At 46.9% G+C, this 13,260-nt stretch overlaps 1 protein-coding gene across 1 annotated transcript in view; it reads left to right on the top strand.

Moving 5' to 3' along the window:
- The window catches only part of Ccdc6 (coiled-coil domain containing 6), a 96,305-nt gene extending 84,514 nt beyond the window's left edge, over positions 1-11,791 (top strand). The window contains exons 7-9 of the mRNA XM_028780283.1: positions 4,066-4,166; positions 9,431-9,555; positions 10,467-11,791. Of these exons, the coding sequence (XP_028636116.1) occupies positions 4,066-4,166; positions 9,431-9,555; positions 10,467-10,670 (430 nt within the window). The 3' untranslated portion in view covers positions 10,671-11,791. The remainder of the gene's footprint in view (positions 1-4,065; positions 4,167-9,430; positions 9,556-10,466) is intronic.
- The last annotated feature ends 1,469 nt before the right edge of the window (positions 11,792-13,260 follow it).

The following is a 13,260-nucleotide window of genomic DNA, read 5'->3' as shown; positions in this document are numbered from 1 at the left end:
TGTGTGTGTGTGTGTGTGTGTGTGTGTGTGTGTGTGTGTGTGTGTGTTTGTGAGTTGGAAGAGTTTGAATTACTAAGTCACTCTCATTGCTTGTAATGGACTCTGTCTAATAAGCTGCTTATGTCTTCTCAATTTAATTTCGATAAGTCGTGTGTTTCAAAAGACATATCCATTTCTTGTAGATTTTTCCAATTTTCTAGAATGTAGGTTTTCACACTATGCCGTGATGATCCTCTGAATCTTACTGGTGTCTATCTCTAGGTTAGTTTGGCTAATGAGGCTATGTCAGAGTTGTCTTTTCAAAGAGCCAACTTTCTCATTGGTTATTATTATTTAATAAAAACATTGGTTATTATTATTATTAACGATTATTTCCATTTTGTTAGCCTCTATCCTGATCTTAGTATTTCTATCTATTGATTTTTGGATTTGACACGTTTCCTTTTTTCCTAAACCCTTGAAACACCTTTAGGTTACTGATTTAGGCGTGCGCGTGCTCTCCCTCCCCCTCCCCCTCCCCCTCCGCCCCCTGCATTTGTAGCTGTACACCTACATCTTAGAAACACTCTGATTAACAGTCCTTGGGTCCTGATACTTTGTTTCTGTTTTCATTAAATTCTAGGAATTTTTGATTTCCCTGCTGACTTCAATGGCCCGTCTTATCGTCCAGTGGCGTGTTGTTTATCCTCCTTTGTGTTTTGAGGATCTTTCTCACTGCTGATCTTCAGCTTTGGTCCAGCGTGACCAGGTGTACAATGTTAGAAATAGTTAAGTTTATGGTGTTAAGACTTGCTGTGGTCCTGAGATGCGGTCCATTTTGGAGAAAGTCCATAGGCTGCCGCTGTGACCTTGCTTCCTGCACCGTTAGAATGGGATCATCTTAGGTGTCCCTTTAGACCATTTGGTCTGCATTACCTAACTCTGATATATTTTTGTGAGTTCCGGTGTGGGTGGCCTGTCGCTTGGTGAGAATAGAGACAGGGTCTCCGGTTACTGTGTTTAAGTCTGTGTTTTTAGACCCCGTGGTGTTCATTGATGAAATGGGATGCATCGTCATCTCTTACTCTCAGACTGAAGTCTGCGTTGTCAGATGTCTAAATAGCAGTACCGACCTTCCGATAGCCTAGACCGTCTTTTCGTCCCTCTCACCTCAGGCTGTTTGCCTTTGCTGGTGAGATGTGTTTCTTGTAGGCAGCAAGCAGATGGCTCCTGCTGTTTAATCCATCTTGTGTCTTCTGCTTTGACAATTGCAGCTGTTAACCTTCAGAGTTACGTTGGAAGGTGTCTGTGCCTTCCTGCCACTTCTGAGTTGTTTAACGTTTGCCTGATCCCTGTCTGTTCCCTTGCTGATTTAGTACATACGTCATTCTTCACCCTAGCCTCACGAATGTCTTGTCTTTATCTTGGCTACGTAGAATGCCTTCAGGAATCATCTGTACTGCCGGCTTACTGATTATGAATTCCTTTAGTGTGTGTTTATAAGGAAAACTCTTCTTTCTCCTTCAGCTATGGAGGGTAGTCTTGCCGGTATAATAATCTGGATTGCCAAGCTAATGGTTCTCAGAGCTTGAGATACATTGCTGAATGCTCCTCTGGCTTTTAGGATTTCTCTTGAGTAGACTGATGTTTTCTGATAGGTTTCCTCTGTCTGTGACTTGATTTCCTTACGCAAGCATCAGTGTTATTCTGCTGCTCTGTTCAGTGTCTAAGATGTGTGGGGTTCTTTTCTCATCTTGCCTCTTCTATCCAGATGTCCATTTTCTTCCCCTTGCTCTGGGGAACTTTGCCCGTTGCTTTTACTAAATGTGTTTTCTGTGTCTTTATCTTGCACTTCTCCGTTTCCTATGCTGGAATGAGCATCCTTCGGGTAACTAGAGCAGCTGGTCTCTGCTTGGGTACCTCTGTCAGGCCTTCCCCTTTTATCTTCTCCTCTGCACTGGAGAATGAGGAAATCATTAAGATAACTAAGAAATCCAAATACAACAAAGACCTACTTGAGCAGCAGCTGTGGAATTAGCCTTCCTCTGACACAGGCCATTTCTGACCAGGCATGGGCCATATCTCACTGTGAAAGACAGATGGAGCCTCCTGAGATACCTGGGTGCACCCACTGTGTGAGACCTAGGGTACCAGCTGGGGTGTCTTAGTTAGTGTTTTACTGCTATGAACAGACACCATGACCAAGGCAACTCTTATAAAGGACACCATTTAATTGGGCCTGGCTTACAGGGTCACAGGTTCAGTCCATTATAATTTTGGGAGCATGACAGCTTCCAGATAGACGGCCTGGAGGCACTTAGGATTTCTACCTCTTGTTCCTGAGACAGCTAGGAGAAGACTGACTTGCAGGAAGCTGGGAGGAGGGTCTCAAAGCCTACCCCGTTCCTCCAAAATTCGAGTTACAGTGCCACTCCCTGGGCCAAACATATTCAAACTATCACATGGGGTCTCTTCTGTATGTTGAGGACAAAGTGTGAGAAGCTATTCAGCCGTCCACCTCTGTCCAATAAAGAAATAGGTCCAGGGGACCACCACAGCTCCCCACCACCTCTTCTGGATGCTTTCAAAAAAACTGAATTTTTAAAATAATGGCAAGTTATAAATGGGACTTTAAAAGTTGCAGGAGAGTGACAGGCTTTCCTCTTTAAAATCCCTCTGCTTCCTTACTTGAAAAGGTTCTCTTTCCTCAAAAGACCGTATTGTGTAATTGTAATCCTTGTTTCTAAGTCTGTTCTTGACAGTTTTCCCATTCTCAGTAAAATTGTTTGACCGAAAATGTCAGCCCATAACAACAAAGCAGTTCACTAGATATTTTATTAACTGTTTGAAGACTCAGCGGAGACCCGGGCTGGGGTACAAAGCACCAAGGCTGGCCTTCAAAGGTTCTCGGAAGATGTGGCTCCCTCCCACTTCTAGAGAGATGGCCACTTCCTCCAGAGCTGCCATTCTCTGTGCAAGTTTTGCTTTGTTTTTCAAGAGAATCTCTTGTAGTCCTGAGCTGACTTTGAGTTTTGATCCTCCTGTTTCTGCCCCCAGATTGCTGGGATTAGAGGCGCATGCCACCAGAGTGCCGGAGGCACAAGCCAGGGCTTCAAACTGAGCTACGTCCCCAGCCTGCTCTTATTTTTATTTTTGTAAATTATTCAAGGTACCACGGAGTCGTTAAGTACTTGATTAAGTAGCATTCTGCATCCCAGGACGGATCCAATGGGATGGATGTCTGGGAAAGGAAATATCAAACACTTAAGACTGTAAGGGGTGCTCTTAGTCATCCCTCCTGGTGTTCCTGTGGTGGGTTGTCCTAAAGAAGGGAAGGAGACAAAGAGATAGACGTCTGATTGAGCTGTGTGTCAGTCAGGCTTCATTTACCTGCTTGGAAGTGGCTGCGTTAGTCCCTCAGTGGGCGAATGCCAGAGCTCAGGATGCTCTGAGGTCAAAGTCCATGGCTGTTTAGCTTTAAGACCAGGGAGGACGGTTGGTCAGGAAGTCTGTCAAGCAGAAATTCCCCCCGCATCAGCACTGTGTACTCGGTTCACAGGGTGAAAGCCGACGGTCCCTGTAATCACACTTTAGCACATTGGGGCCGATGTGAGCTAGACACGGCCCGGTGTGGCCAGGCGTGACCCGCCCAGGGTGCCCAGCGCTGGTGTCTTCTGTTAAATTCTAACGTGTGACCATCTGTTAAGCAGAGCCTGCCTTGTGAAAACATGGCACTCAGCCCAGGGCCATGTTTGCCCTTCAGTGTATTAAGTATTGGTGAGCTTGTTGGTTTTGAGTTTCGAATAACAATTCAAACATAGATATCTTTGTGCCTCTGCGGTCCCTGGCAGGACTTTGGGACACGTCCCTTCTGAAGTCCGTAGATTGCATGGCTGTGACAAGCCTCCGGTGGTAGCGATGCTTGTGAGACTCAGGAGTCAGTGCTAGAGATGTCACCTGGGTCCAGCCTCTCGGACTCCCAGGGTTTTGACCTTAGGTTGTGCCTTCAGGGCTTCACTCCCAGGATTTCTCGTAAGGACCACGAGAACAATGGTGTTTCAACCACTTCCTCCTCTCTCCTTTCAGGTATTTTAATGAGATGTCTGCGCAAGGACTAAGACCTCGCACTGTGTCCAGCCCAATCCCTTACTCGCCTTCCCCCAGTTCGAGCAGGCCTATATCTCCCGGTGAGTGCGTCTACAGGCTATCATGGTGTGACTGGTTCCCAGCTGTTTAGTGTGCATGTGCATGTGTGTGGCAGTATGTGTGTGTCTGTGTATGTGTGGCTACGCGTGTGTGCGCGCGCGTGCATGTGTGTGCGCGCTCGTACGCACGTAGCTGTATATGGGGCTGTGTGTGATTTTTGTCGAGGGGTTGCAGGGGGGTCGTGTATGGTTGTGTGTGGCTGAGGCTGTTGGGGCTGTGTGTGTGTGTGTGTTTCTCTGGTTGTGTCTGTGTGTGGCCCTGAGATTTGAACCCAGGGCCCACACAGATTTAGCTAAATGCTCCCTACTGATTTTTTAGCTAGTTTTTCAAGTATGTTTAGTCAGGGGCTCTGGTTGCGTTCCCTTCTATTCTGTGCTTTTTAAAATCTAAGTCACCGTCGGTACTGAGTGTTGGCTGAAGACCTTAAGCACAAGGACTCTGATTTATTTTTAAATTATTGTTTTATTATTTAATATTTTTCTTTACTTTTATCTCTTTTAACTTTTATTTTCGAGAATCTCACATTACCTGCCCCTCTCTTCCTCGATGTTCACTGAGCCTTGGGTACAGATGATTATAATTATTATTACCTTCAATTTGACTTCGAACCCCCTTTCTAGAAGATTCTGTGTGTGACTAGTCTCCGAGGATGGGCACGGTTCCTGGGTTGATTTCCAGGATGTCTTCCTTTGCATCTATTATGGGTTTCTTTGCTTCATTCCAGCTGTCTTAATCTCACTTTTGTTCTCCATAATAATCAGGGCACCATTTTCTTCCCCTGTGAAATAGAAGCAGTAATCATTCATGGGTTACTAGCTCTGGGTCACTGGGCCAAGAAGAGGCCAGGCCGAGCTTCTTTATGCAAAACCAGTGTTCCCTGCCCCTAGCACGAGCCGCTTCCTGATCCTCGCAGTGGTTTGTGAGCCAAGCCTCGCTGGCCTGGTAGGTTGCTTGTGCAAGCAAGACAGCTAGCTTCTTCCACTGCTGCCTTTGTTATCTGGGGCCTTTCCTTTCATGCCTATCTTTTTCACCTGACCCCAAAATACTCCTCAGTGGCCCAGGCTCAGCACAAGGCAGTGCTTGGGGCTCCTGTGTAGGTGGTCGAGTACGTGACCCACCCTGAGGGACCGAGGAGGAAGTGGAACGGAGGCTTGAGGCAGGAGTGGTGGGGGAGAATGAGAAGGCTTGCATCTGGAGGCTTTTGTTTCTGTGCCTGCGGATGAACAAGCTGCAGAGAGACTTTGTGCCCCCCCCCCCCCTTCAAGCTCTCCTTTCACCTTCTGACCTCTTGGTGTGAGAGGAAGGTTTAAGTATGAGCGGGAGGGGTATTGTTTAACAGGTAGGAATGCCAGGTCATGTTGAGTGCTACTCTATACCTTATTTAATCTGTTTAACAGTAACGAAATTTCTAGAGGAGTATCATTCCCAAGGGATCAGAAAAAAAATACTGCAGTCAGAGTGGAGGTTTCACAACAGGAAGGGTATGATGGAGAGTCAGGAGCCTAGGGTACCAAAGCTAGGACCGTGTGTGACCAGTAAAAGCCACCTATTTATCTGCACTGTGATGTTCCTGTCACAGTATTGCCTAGTGGTATTGTCTCCTAGCTGTTTAGGGACACTTGTTATCTCACATTGAAATTCCTGGTGGGACACATTTCTTAAAAGGTATCCCTGTCCTTAAGCCGCGACAGATGGGGTCTGTTTAGCAGCCAGTGTGTGCAGATTTCCAGTTCCAAGAAAGTTCACTGTTGTTTATTCTGTCTTTCTATCCGTGTGTGTGTGTGTGTGTGTGTGTGTGTGTGTGTGTGTGTGTATTTCCCCCGCCCTGGGATAAAGGGTGAGATGCATGGTTGTTGCATTATTTAATACCGGCCTCTAGCTCAAGCAGACTGTCTAACCTGCAGCGGCTCTACCTAGCCCAGCCACCATGTTTCTTGGCCTGAGTCCATGTATGCACTGCAGCTAGAACTGGCCCGCCAGAAACACCAGCTCTGCCACCCACTAGATGCCAGCGTGAGAGATGGCTCTGCCAATCTTCCACGCTGTCTCTGCAAGGCAGGGCATTGCCCAGACCATTCTGCCATCCATGGGGACCCAGTAAGAGAATGAGATTCTAATTCTTATAGATTAATCAAAGGCTTATATATTTGGTAATGATCAGTAACAAGATACCCGTACAATCAGAAGTGTAACCCAATACCCAACCTAGATATACCAACTACCTTTGACTGCTACAGACACGCGAACATACACCTCCATCTCCTCTCTGTCTCCTCTTCTATCTCCTAGCTCCTCCTCTTCCTTTTTCCTCCTCTCCTCCTTACTCCTCCTCTTCCTCTCCTAACTCCTCCCACCTTAGCTCCTCCTACAGTGCTAATTAAGATTTTAAGGAAGAACAAAAATTAAGAAGACCACCAAGATTATAGAAGATGGTAATCAATAGGGCCTGGGGAAGAGGGTTATAGAAAACACACTAATAACTCATTTAGTCTGCAGTAGTCTTCCGAGGATGCTACAGCAGTCCTGTTTGCTAACGGTGGGCTCTGTAGCACATGAAATTAAATAATTTATCGTGTGGCTCTGAATCACAATCAGAGATTGTTGCCACTGGCTACCCCTGAGCACCGTTCCCCTGATTGATTTGGCTTAGGGTTAGAGTCATAGGACTTGATGGTTACTGCTGAGAATTGTTGGCCTAGAGCATCACAAGGACTGTGTGGCAATAGAGATTGGAAGATTTCTTGGTGACTTAATTTAAAAAAAAAAATTTTTTTAAGAAAAAAATTAATCTAGTAAATAGGCTGGCATTTTTTTGTTTCATGAAAGTATTATTTTATGTTTGTATGTGTATGAATGCATTGCATGTATATATGTATGTGTGTCATATGTTGGGTCCCCTGGAACTATGCTATGAGCCACCGTGTGAGTGCTGGGACTCAAGTCTTACATGAGCAATGAATGCTTCGTGAGCCATCTCTCTAGCCCCAAAAGCAGTCTCTTGAACTCTTTTTAAAACTAAGGCGTCATTTTCTTCTATAATGCATCTTGAGTTTTCAGGAGTGGGATGTGTGTGTTATTATTCCTTTGCTTTTCTGTTTAGTTTTTGCTTGGTGGTGGGGTTCAGAGCCAGACCTTGTGCCTGTAGACCGGCCCCCCCCCCCCCCGCCCCAAAGCCCTTTCACGTTCCTCAGAAGTAGAGTTAGGGTTCCCACTCCTGGGCTGTTACTTTGAAGACAAGCTCTCCGATCTCAGCTAATCAATAACCAGTAAGTTAAATGACCACTTCGGTTTCAGAGGCTGGCTTTTCGAGGCAGAGCCCTGCTTTGTAAACTCAAGTCAAAAAAAAAAAAAAATCTATTGGAAATGGGAAATGTATCGTGCAAAAAGCACCACTGACATAATTAAGCCAAGAGAGAAGTCTTCAACATTTGGTGTTGAGGCCACAGGAAGGTTCTTGGTGTATTTTTATGGACGCGGACAGTGAAGCTTCTTGTTCCCGTATAATTCAATGCAGCAATAAATGGTTAATCCGGCTTGGCCACTAGGCCACCTGCAGGTCCTCAAAAGAAAGTGGTGACTCTGGTCCCTGTCCAAGCCTTTTTCTATTAGTTTTTTTTGTTGTTGTTGTTGTTTTGGTTTTTTTTTTTTTTTTTTTTTTTTTTTTACTTGAGCCACTTACTTGAGGCTCTGTATTAGTTAACACTGTGACCAAACTCATGACAGGAGGCCGCCTAGGGAAAGGGTAGAGAGTGGGTGGGCTACAGCCTGTCTTGTCAGAGAAAAACTTGGAGATGACAAGAGCTTGAGGCAGCTGCTCACAATGTATCCACCAGAAGTGAGGCCGAGCTGTGAAACCTCAGGTCAGATCCCCTCTGATTACTCACTTCTGAGACCCACCCTACCTCTTAGGGGGTCCCACGGCTTCCTCAAACAGCGCCATCTGCTGGAGACTACGGTTCAAGCACGTGTGCCTGTAGTCGTGATGCTGAGGTGCACACTGCACACTGAAGCCACAGCCAGAGCCAACCTGCCCTTGAGGGTTTTCTAATTAGGTGCTAGGAGTCCAAGGTGTACAGCGCTGGATTCGTGCAGTGTGTTACCCAGACCAGTACAACCTTCACGTCTGAATATTTCAAGTATGAGTAATCGGACCCCACCCCAGGCCTATCTAATAGGAATCTATGGTGTGTATGCACTGTGCGTGTCTGCATGTGTGCATGCGTGTGTGGTGTGTGTGTGTGTGTGTAGGATGTACATGTGTGGGCGGACACACATGTACTTGGAAACCAGAGGACAGCCTCAAGCATTGTTTCTCAGGAGTGAGCCGTCCATCTTGTGTTTTGAATCAGTGTCTTCAATTGCCCCGAGGTTTGCCAGTTCAGCTAGGCTTACTGACGAACCAAGTCCCAGGGGTCCTCCCTGGCATGTTCTATGGTCGATGGCATACATCCTCACGCATGTGCTGGGAGAACTTCGCTGAGTGAACCGTCTCCTCATCCCTGATAAGTGTTACTGCAAAGCACCGTAGAAATATGAGGCCAGCTTCCTGCATGGAGCCTGCCAAAACATGACAGTGGCCAGAGGGTTGATGGCCCTTAAATCTGGGCTCCTTTCAGAGAACCTTGGCACGGGTGGGGCTTTGGTATCCTGTATCAAATCAGGCTGTACAGTTTGCATGCACACACAGACACCTGTGCACACAGACACGTGCGTACACATAGACACATGCGTGCCCACACAGCAGTTAGGTTGTTTACACACTGTGGGTTTTACCCACTGTTGAACACAAATATTCTTTTTCAACCCTATAGTCCACTTGATGCTTGTGTCTGGTGTAACTTAAAAGGGTTCTGTTCGTTTGTTTGTTTGCCTGTGGATTTGCCGTTTTCTCCACACCATTCACTGAGGAGAGACCGTTCTTGTCTGTCCTCATCTCTCGTCAGCTGTGTTGAAGGGTCATTCGATGGAATAAGACCGGGTTCATTTCTGAGCTTCCTGGTTTGCTTTGCTTTTTAGCCGCCCTCCCCTCCCCTAGTGCTTGATGGTTTTTTTGTTTTTTGTTTTTTGTTTTTGTGCCCTGTGCTATCCAGCATGCCACTGAGTGGGCCCACCCCTCTGCTCGTCTGTTTTTATTTGTGTGCGTACCCCTGAGACGCTCTGCCTTTGGAATCTTCCTAGCTGGTGGAAGATTCCAGACGGTCAGGCTACAAACAATACCGAACCTTGCCACGCTCTTCTCTTTCAGGTCTTTCGTATGCAAGTCACACGGTTGGTTTCACGCCGCCAACGTCGTTGACTCGAGCTGGAATGTCCTACTACAACTCTCCCGGCCTCCACGTTCAGCACATGGGGGCCTCCCATGGCATCACGGTAAGTGTCCTCATCGGGGGCCGGCAGCAGCTCACTTCCGACTCGATACTAGCCGGTCTTATGGGGGAGCTAAGGACTGTTGCTACTAGCCGTTTGCCGCCTTGTGTCTTGGGTCCCCTCTCCTAGCTATGGATTGTTCCCGTGAGTTTAACTTGAAGTTCTGGTATTGAAACTCATGTCCCTGGATAGCAAGACTCAGTCTCACTTACAGACATCACCTGCTCTGAAATGTAATTTGAAGTCTGGACGGTGTCTTCACTCAACTGTGGCCACTCAGTACTGTCTGATCATCTAGGGGATCAGTTCCCAGCACATGGCTCACCGCTATGTGTAACTCCAGTTCCAGGAGCTCCAACCCCTCAGTCATGCATGGGCTGCATGTATTGTCTGTGTCTACAGGCAAAATACACACACACACACACACACACACACACAAAATAAATACATCAAGATCTCCTCAGGAGAGTTGCCCTGCACCCTTGACCGTGCAGTTGGCTGAGAGAACATGCAAGAACAGGAATAAGGAGAGAGAAAGGTTCAAAGAAAGAACCTTGCTCTGTGACGTTCCTTGGGGTGCCCCTGTAAGACAAGAAAGTTCAGAGGACCAGGTGTCAAGGTAGAAAATGTTGTATTGTGTTTCCTCAGAATGAGGAGGAGATTGGGGACACACCAGTAGGGATAATGCGGCATCATCATCATTACTATTGGCCGTGAAAGATACATTTTCATTTTGTATTACGTCTTTAGAGGCTTGGGTGTGAACACGACCGCCTTTATGTTTCCCCTTCTAGTTTGGGAACCCGTGTCTCTCTTACCCGCGTTGGTGGTGTGGGTTCCGTTGTCTGATTCACGCTTTGTTGGAGCCGACCCAGTGTCCCAAGCTGACCCCGTGTCCCTGTCTTCCCCCTCAGAGGCCATCGCCACGGAGAAGCAGCAGCCCTGACAAGTTTAAACGGCCCACGCCACCTCCATCTCCCAACACACAGAGCCCGGTCCAGCCGCCTCCGCCGCCGCCTCCGCCCCCCATGCAGCCTGCGGTCCCCTCGGCAGCCACCACGCAGCCCCCGCCCTCGCAGCCACCGCAGCATCCGGTGCACCCCTCCTCCCAGCCTTAATGCATGAGCCTAGTCAGAATTTCCAGTTGGGACTCGTCCGATGGAGCCGCCTTCTCAACGCCAAAGGCTTCTCTCCCGGCGTATTTTGGATCTGATGCGTTTGCACTGAGGTTATCTACCCTCCCTCCTCATCGTGTCGTGAATGTCCGTCGGAAACGCAGCCGACGTTGCGGGTCCGCAACACTAACCAGACGACTTTTCTCCACCGGTGTTTTACTTGAATCTCCGTGTCTGTCATTCCCTGGCTGGAACGTTGCTGTCTGGTATCTGGTAATGAGCAGCGGTGTGCAAACCCTAACCCCGCCCCCTCCAGGGCCCCAGGGCCCCAGGGCTGCTTTTTTTCTTGGCTTTTTAGGTTTGTAAAATAAGAAGGGAGATTTTTTTTTTTTTTTTTTTTTTTTATATATAACTATTCTCTGTGAATTTGCAGGAAAATTACCAAGCTGTTTAGAAACCCCTCCTTCTCCAGGTCAGTGACGTTTACCGAACATACCAAGAATTCAGCACTACAGTCCAGACCTTTGCAGACCAAACTCACTGTAGGATCGGAAGCTAGATGAACCGGTGCCCACAACACGTAGTCTAGAGCTTTCTACAGACACACTTTTTACAGATTTGTTTTTTTCTGATGTAAATTGACCACCGCGTCCCTTGTAAAACAGCCTACAGAAACAAATCACACAGCTGTTACCCTCCGCCACGTGCGTGGGGACGGGAATTATTGCCTATTAAGATGTGATTTTTATTTTCCTCAATGTTAATCCACCTAAGCCAGTGCCCTCTGACGTGAGTGGATAGATAGATGCCTTCCCACCGATGGTCTTGATGGCTAACCAGGACGTAGGCTTAGATCTCTGCTGCAGGGGCCGTGAGATTGTAACAGAGCCAATGCTTCCGTTCTTTTGTGTTGTCCCGAGACAGGGGGTGTGAACAAGTATCTTCCAGGTGCAAAATGCTGTCAGGAAATAACGTCTGAAGTGTAAGCAACAGACACCCTAGTGCGACGGCTGAGGAGCAAGCAAAGGGAGCTCTCCGGCCTCGACTGGTGCTCACTTTGCCTGTCATCAGCAAGGAGAGCACCTAGAAATTTCTGAATGTGATCACCATTCATTTCAGCACAAATAAACTCTTCCGTTTTCACTAGGGTGGGGGGTTGGGGTGGGGACACGGAGTGGCTCTTTTGTGACCTTTGTCTCTGTCCACTGTTTTTGTGCTTTCGTAGTTAAGTGCTTCCCCTTCCCGTGTTCGCATATTTATATATGCCGTGGATGGAAATAACTTACTAAGAGAATGTATATTTTATGATGAGAAGCGTGACTCTGTTGGATATAATCAGAGAACTGAAAAATTAATTTATCGGTAATTTTTTTTTTTAAGAGTTCACGTTTGTGACAAACCATCCCTGACATCAGCTCCTCATGGGACACACTCCCGAGCGCAAGGAATAAGACCCTGGTGACATTGTAGATAATTAATTCTGTACAGTCTAGAAACCTCCATTTTTGCCTTTAAAATGCATATTTAAGAGTTAACAGAATGGAAAAGTGTTAATCAGATAATAGTGTTTGACAGCATCTTAAGAACTTGAGAGTATGAACAACCATAGGACCTTCCACTCTTCTTGTCCACCCCGTAAACTGAGAATGCTATCCTCCAGCGACTAGGAAGAAACTGTCAGCCTATAAAAGTTTTATTTATAAGGTGTGTGTGATGTACAGGCCGTAGTGCGGTTAGCAGACACGGGATAGAGTCTGATACCTCCTGTCAAGGTGTTAGGTTTTCAGTGTCAGACTAAACCCTGGGTGTTACCAGCAGCTCCCCGACCCTCTTGGTACATGACCATTCCAGGGAAATTTTGAGGCTAGACAGAAGAATTCTTCCTTCACGGTACAGTCTTTTTTTTTTTTTTTTTTTTTTTTTCCTTTCCTTTCGAGAGAAATACGGTATGTGTTTACAAGAATCTTTTCTGGGTTTGTAGATTACAGTACTGCTGGCTAGTAGCTTTGTCCTCCAGCATTCAAGTCTGTTCTGGAAAGTTCTTCCCTCCACTATCCATCAGTTAAGTTACCTCCTAGAAGCACAAGTGTAAAAGCACCGGTGTACAGCGAGAGGAGCCTTTGAGAGGTAGGCCCTTGACATTCAGACTTGTCCTGGAAAGTGTACTCTAGGTTCCTGTAGAGCCATCGGGTCACCTCAAACCCAGCTCTTACCAACAGCGCTTCTCAGTACGGTTCAGTTACTGGTCCCTGCAGGTGTTAAAAACCAAGAGAACAAACACTAGGATCTTGAACATAGGGTGTTTTGTGTCACTTTGAAGCACGTAGCGATAGGTAAGAGAACCAGATGTTGAGCCCCTAGGGACGAGAGACCCATTACTATGGGCTGGACATGACTTCTATAGGTTCAGTTTCCTACTCTCACAGGCTAACGCTAGATTAAAATCAGTAGCCATCCTCAGCAAGTGAGAGCAACAGTACCTTCAGTGGCTTCATTTCCTGTCTTGTTGACAGAGACCCTCGGGTACCACTGTGCTGCTAATCAGGGCCAGGGTTTTGTTCCCCATGACCTTGCCTTTGTACAGAACCAAGTC

This window comes from Grammomys surdaster, unplaced genomic scaffold (assembly GCF_004785775.1).
Source record: "Grammomys surdaster isolate TR1022 unplaced genomic scaffold, NIH_TR_1.0 367, whole genome shotgun sequence".
NCBI classification, from domain to species: domain Eukaryota; kingdom Metazoa; phylum Chordata; class Mammalia; order Rodentia; family Muridae; genus Grammomys; species Grammomys surdaster.
This window is presented reverse-complemented; position numbering and strand designations above follow the sequence as displayed.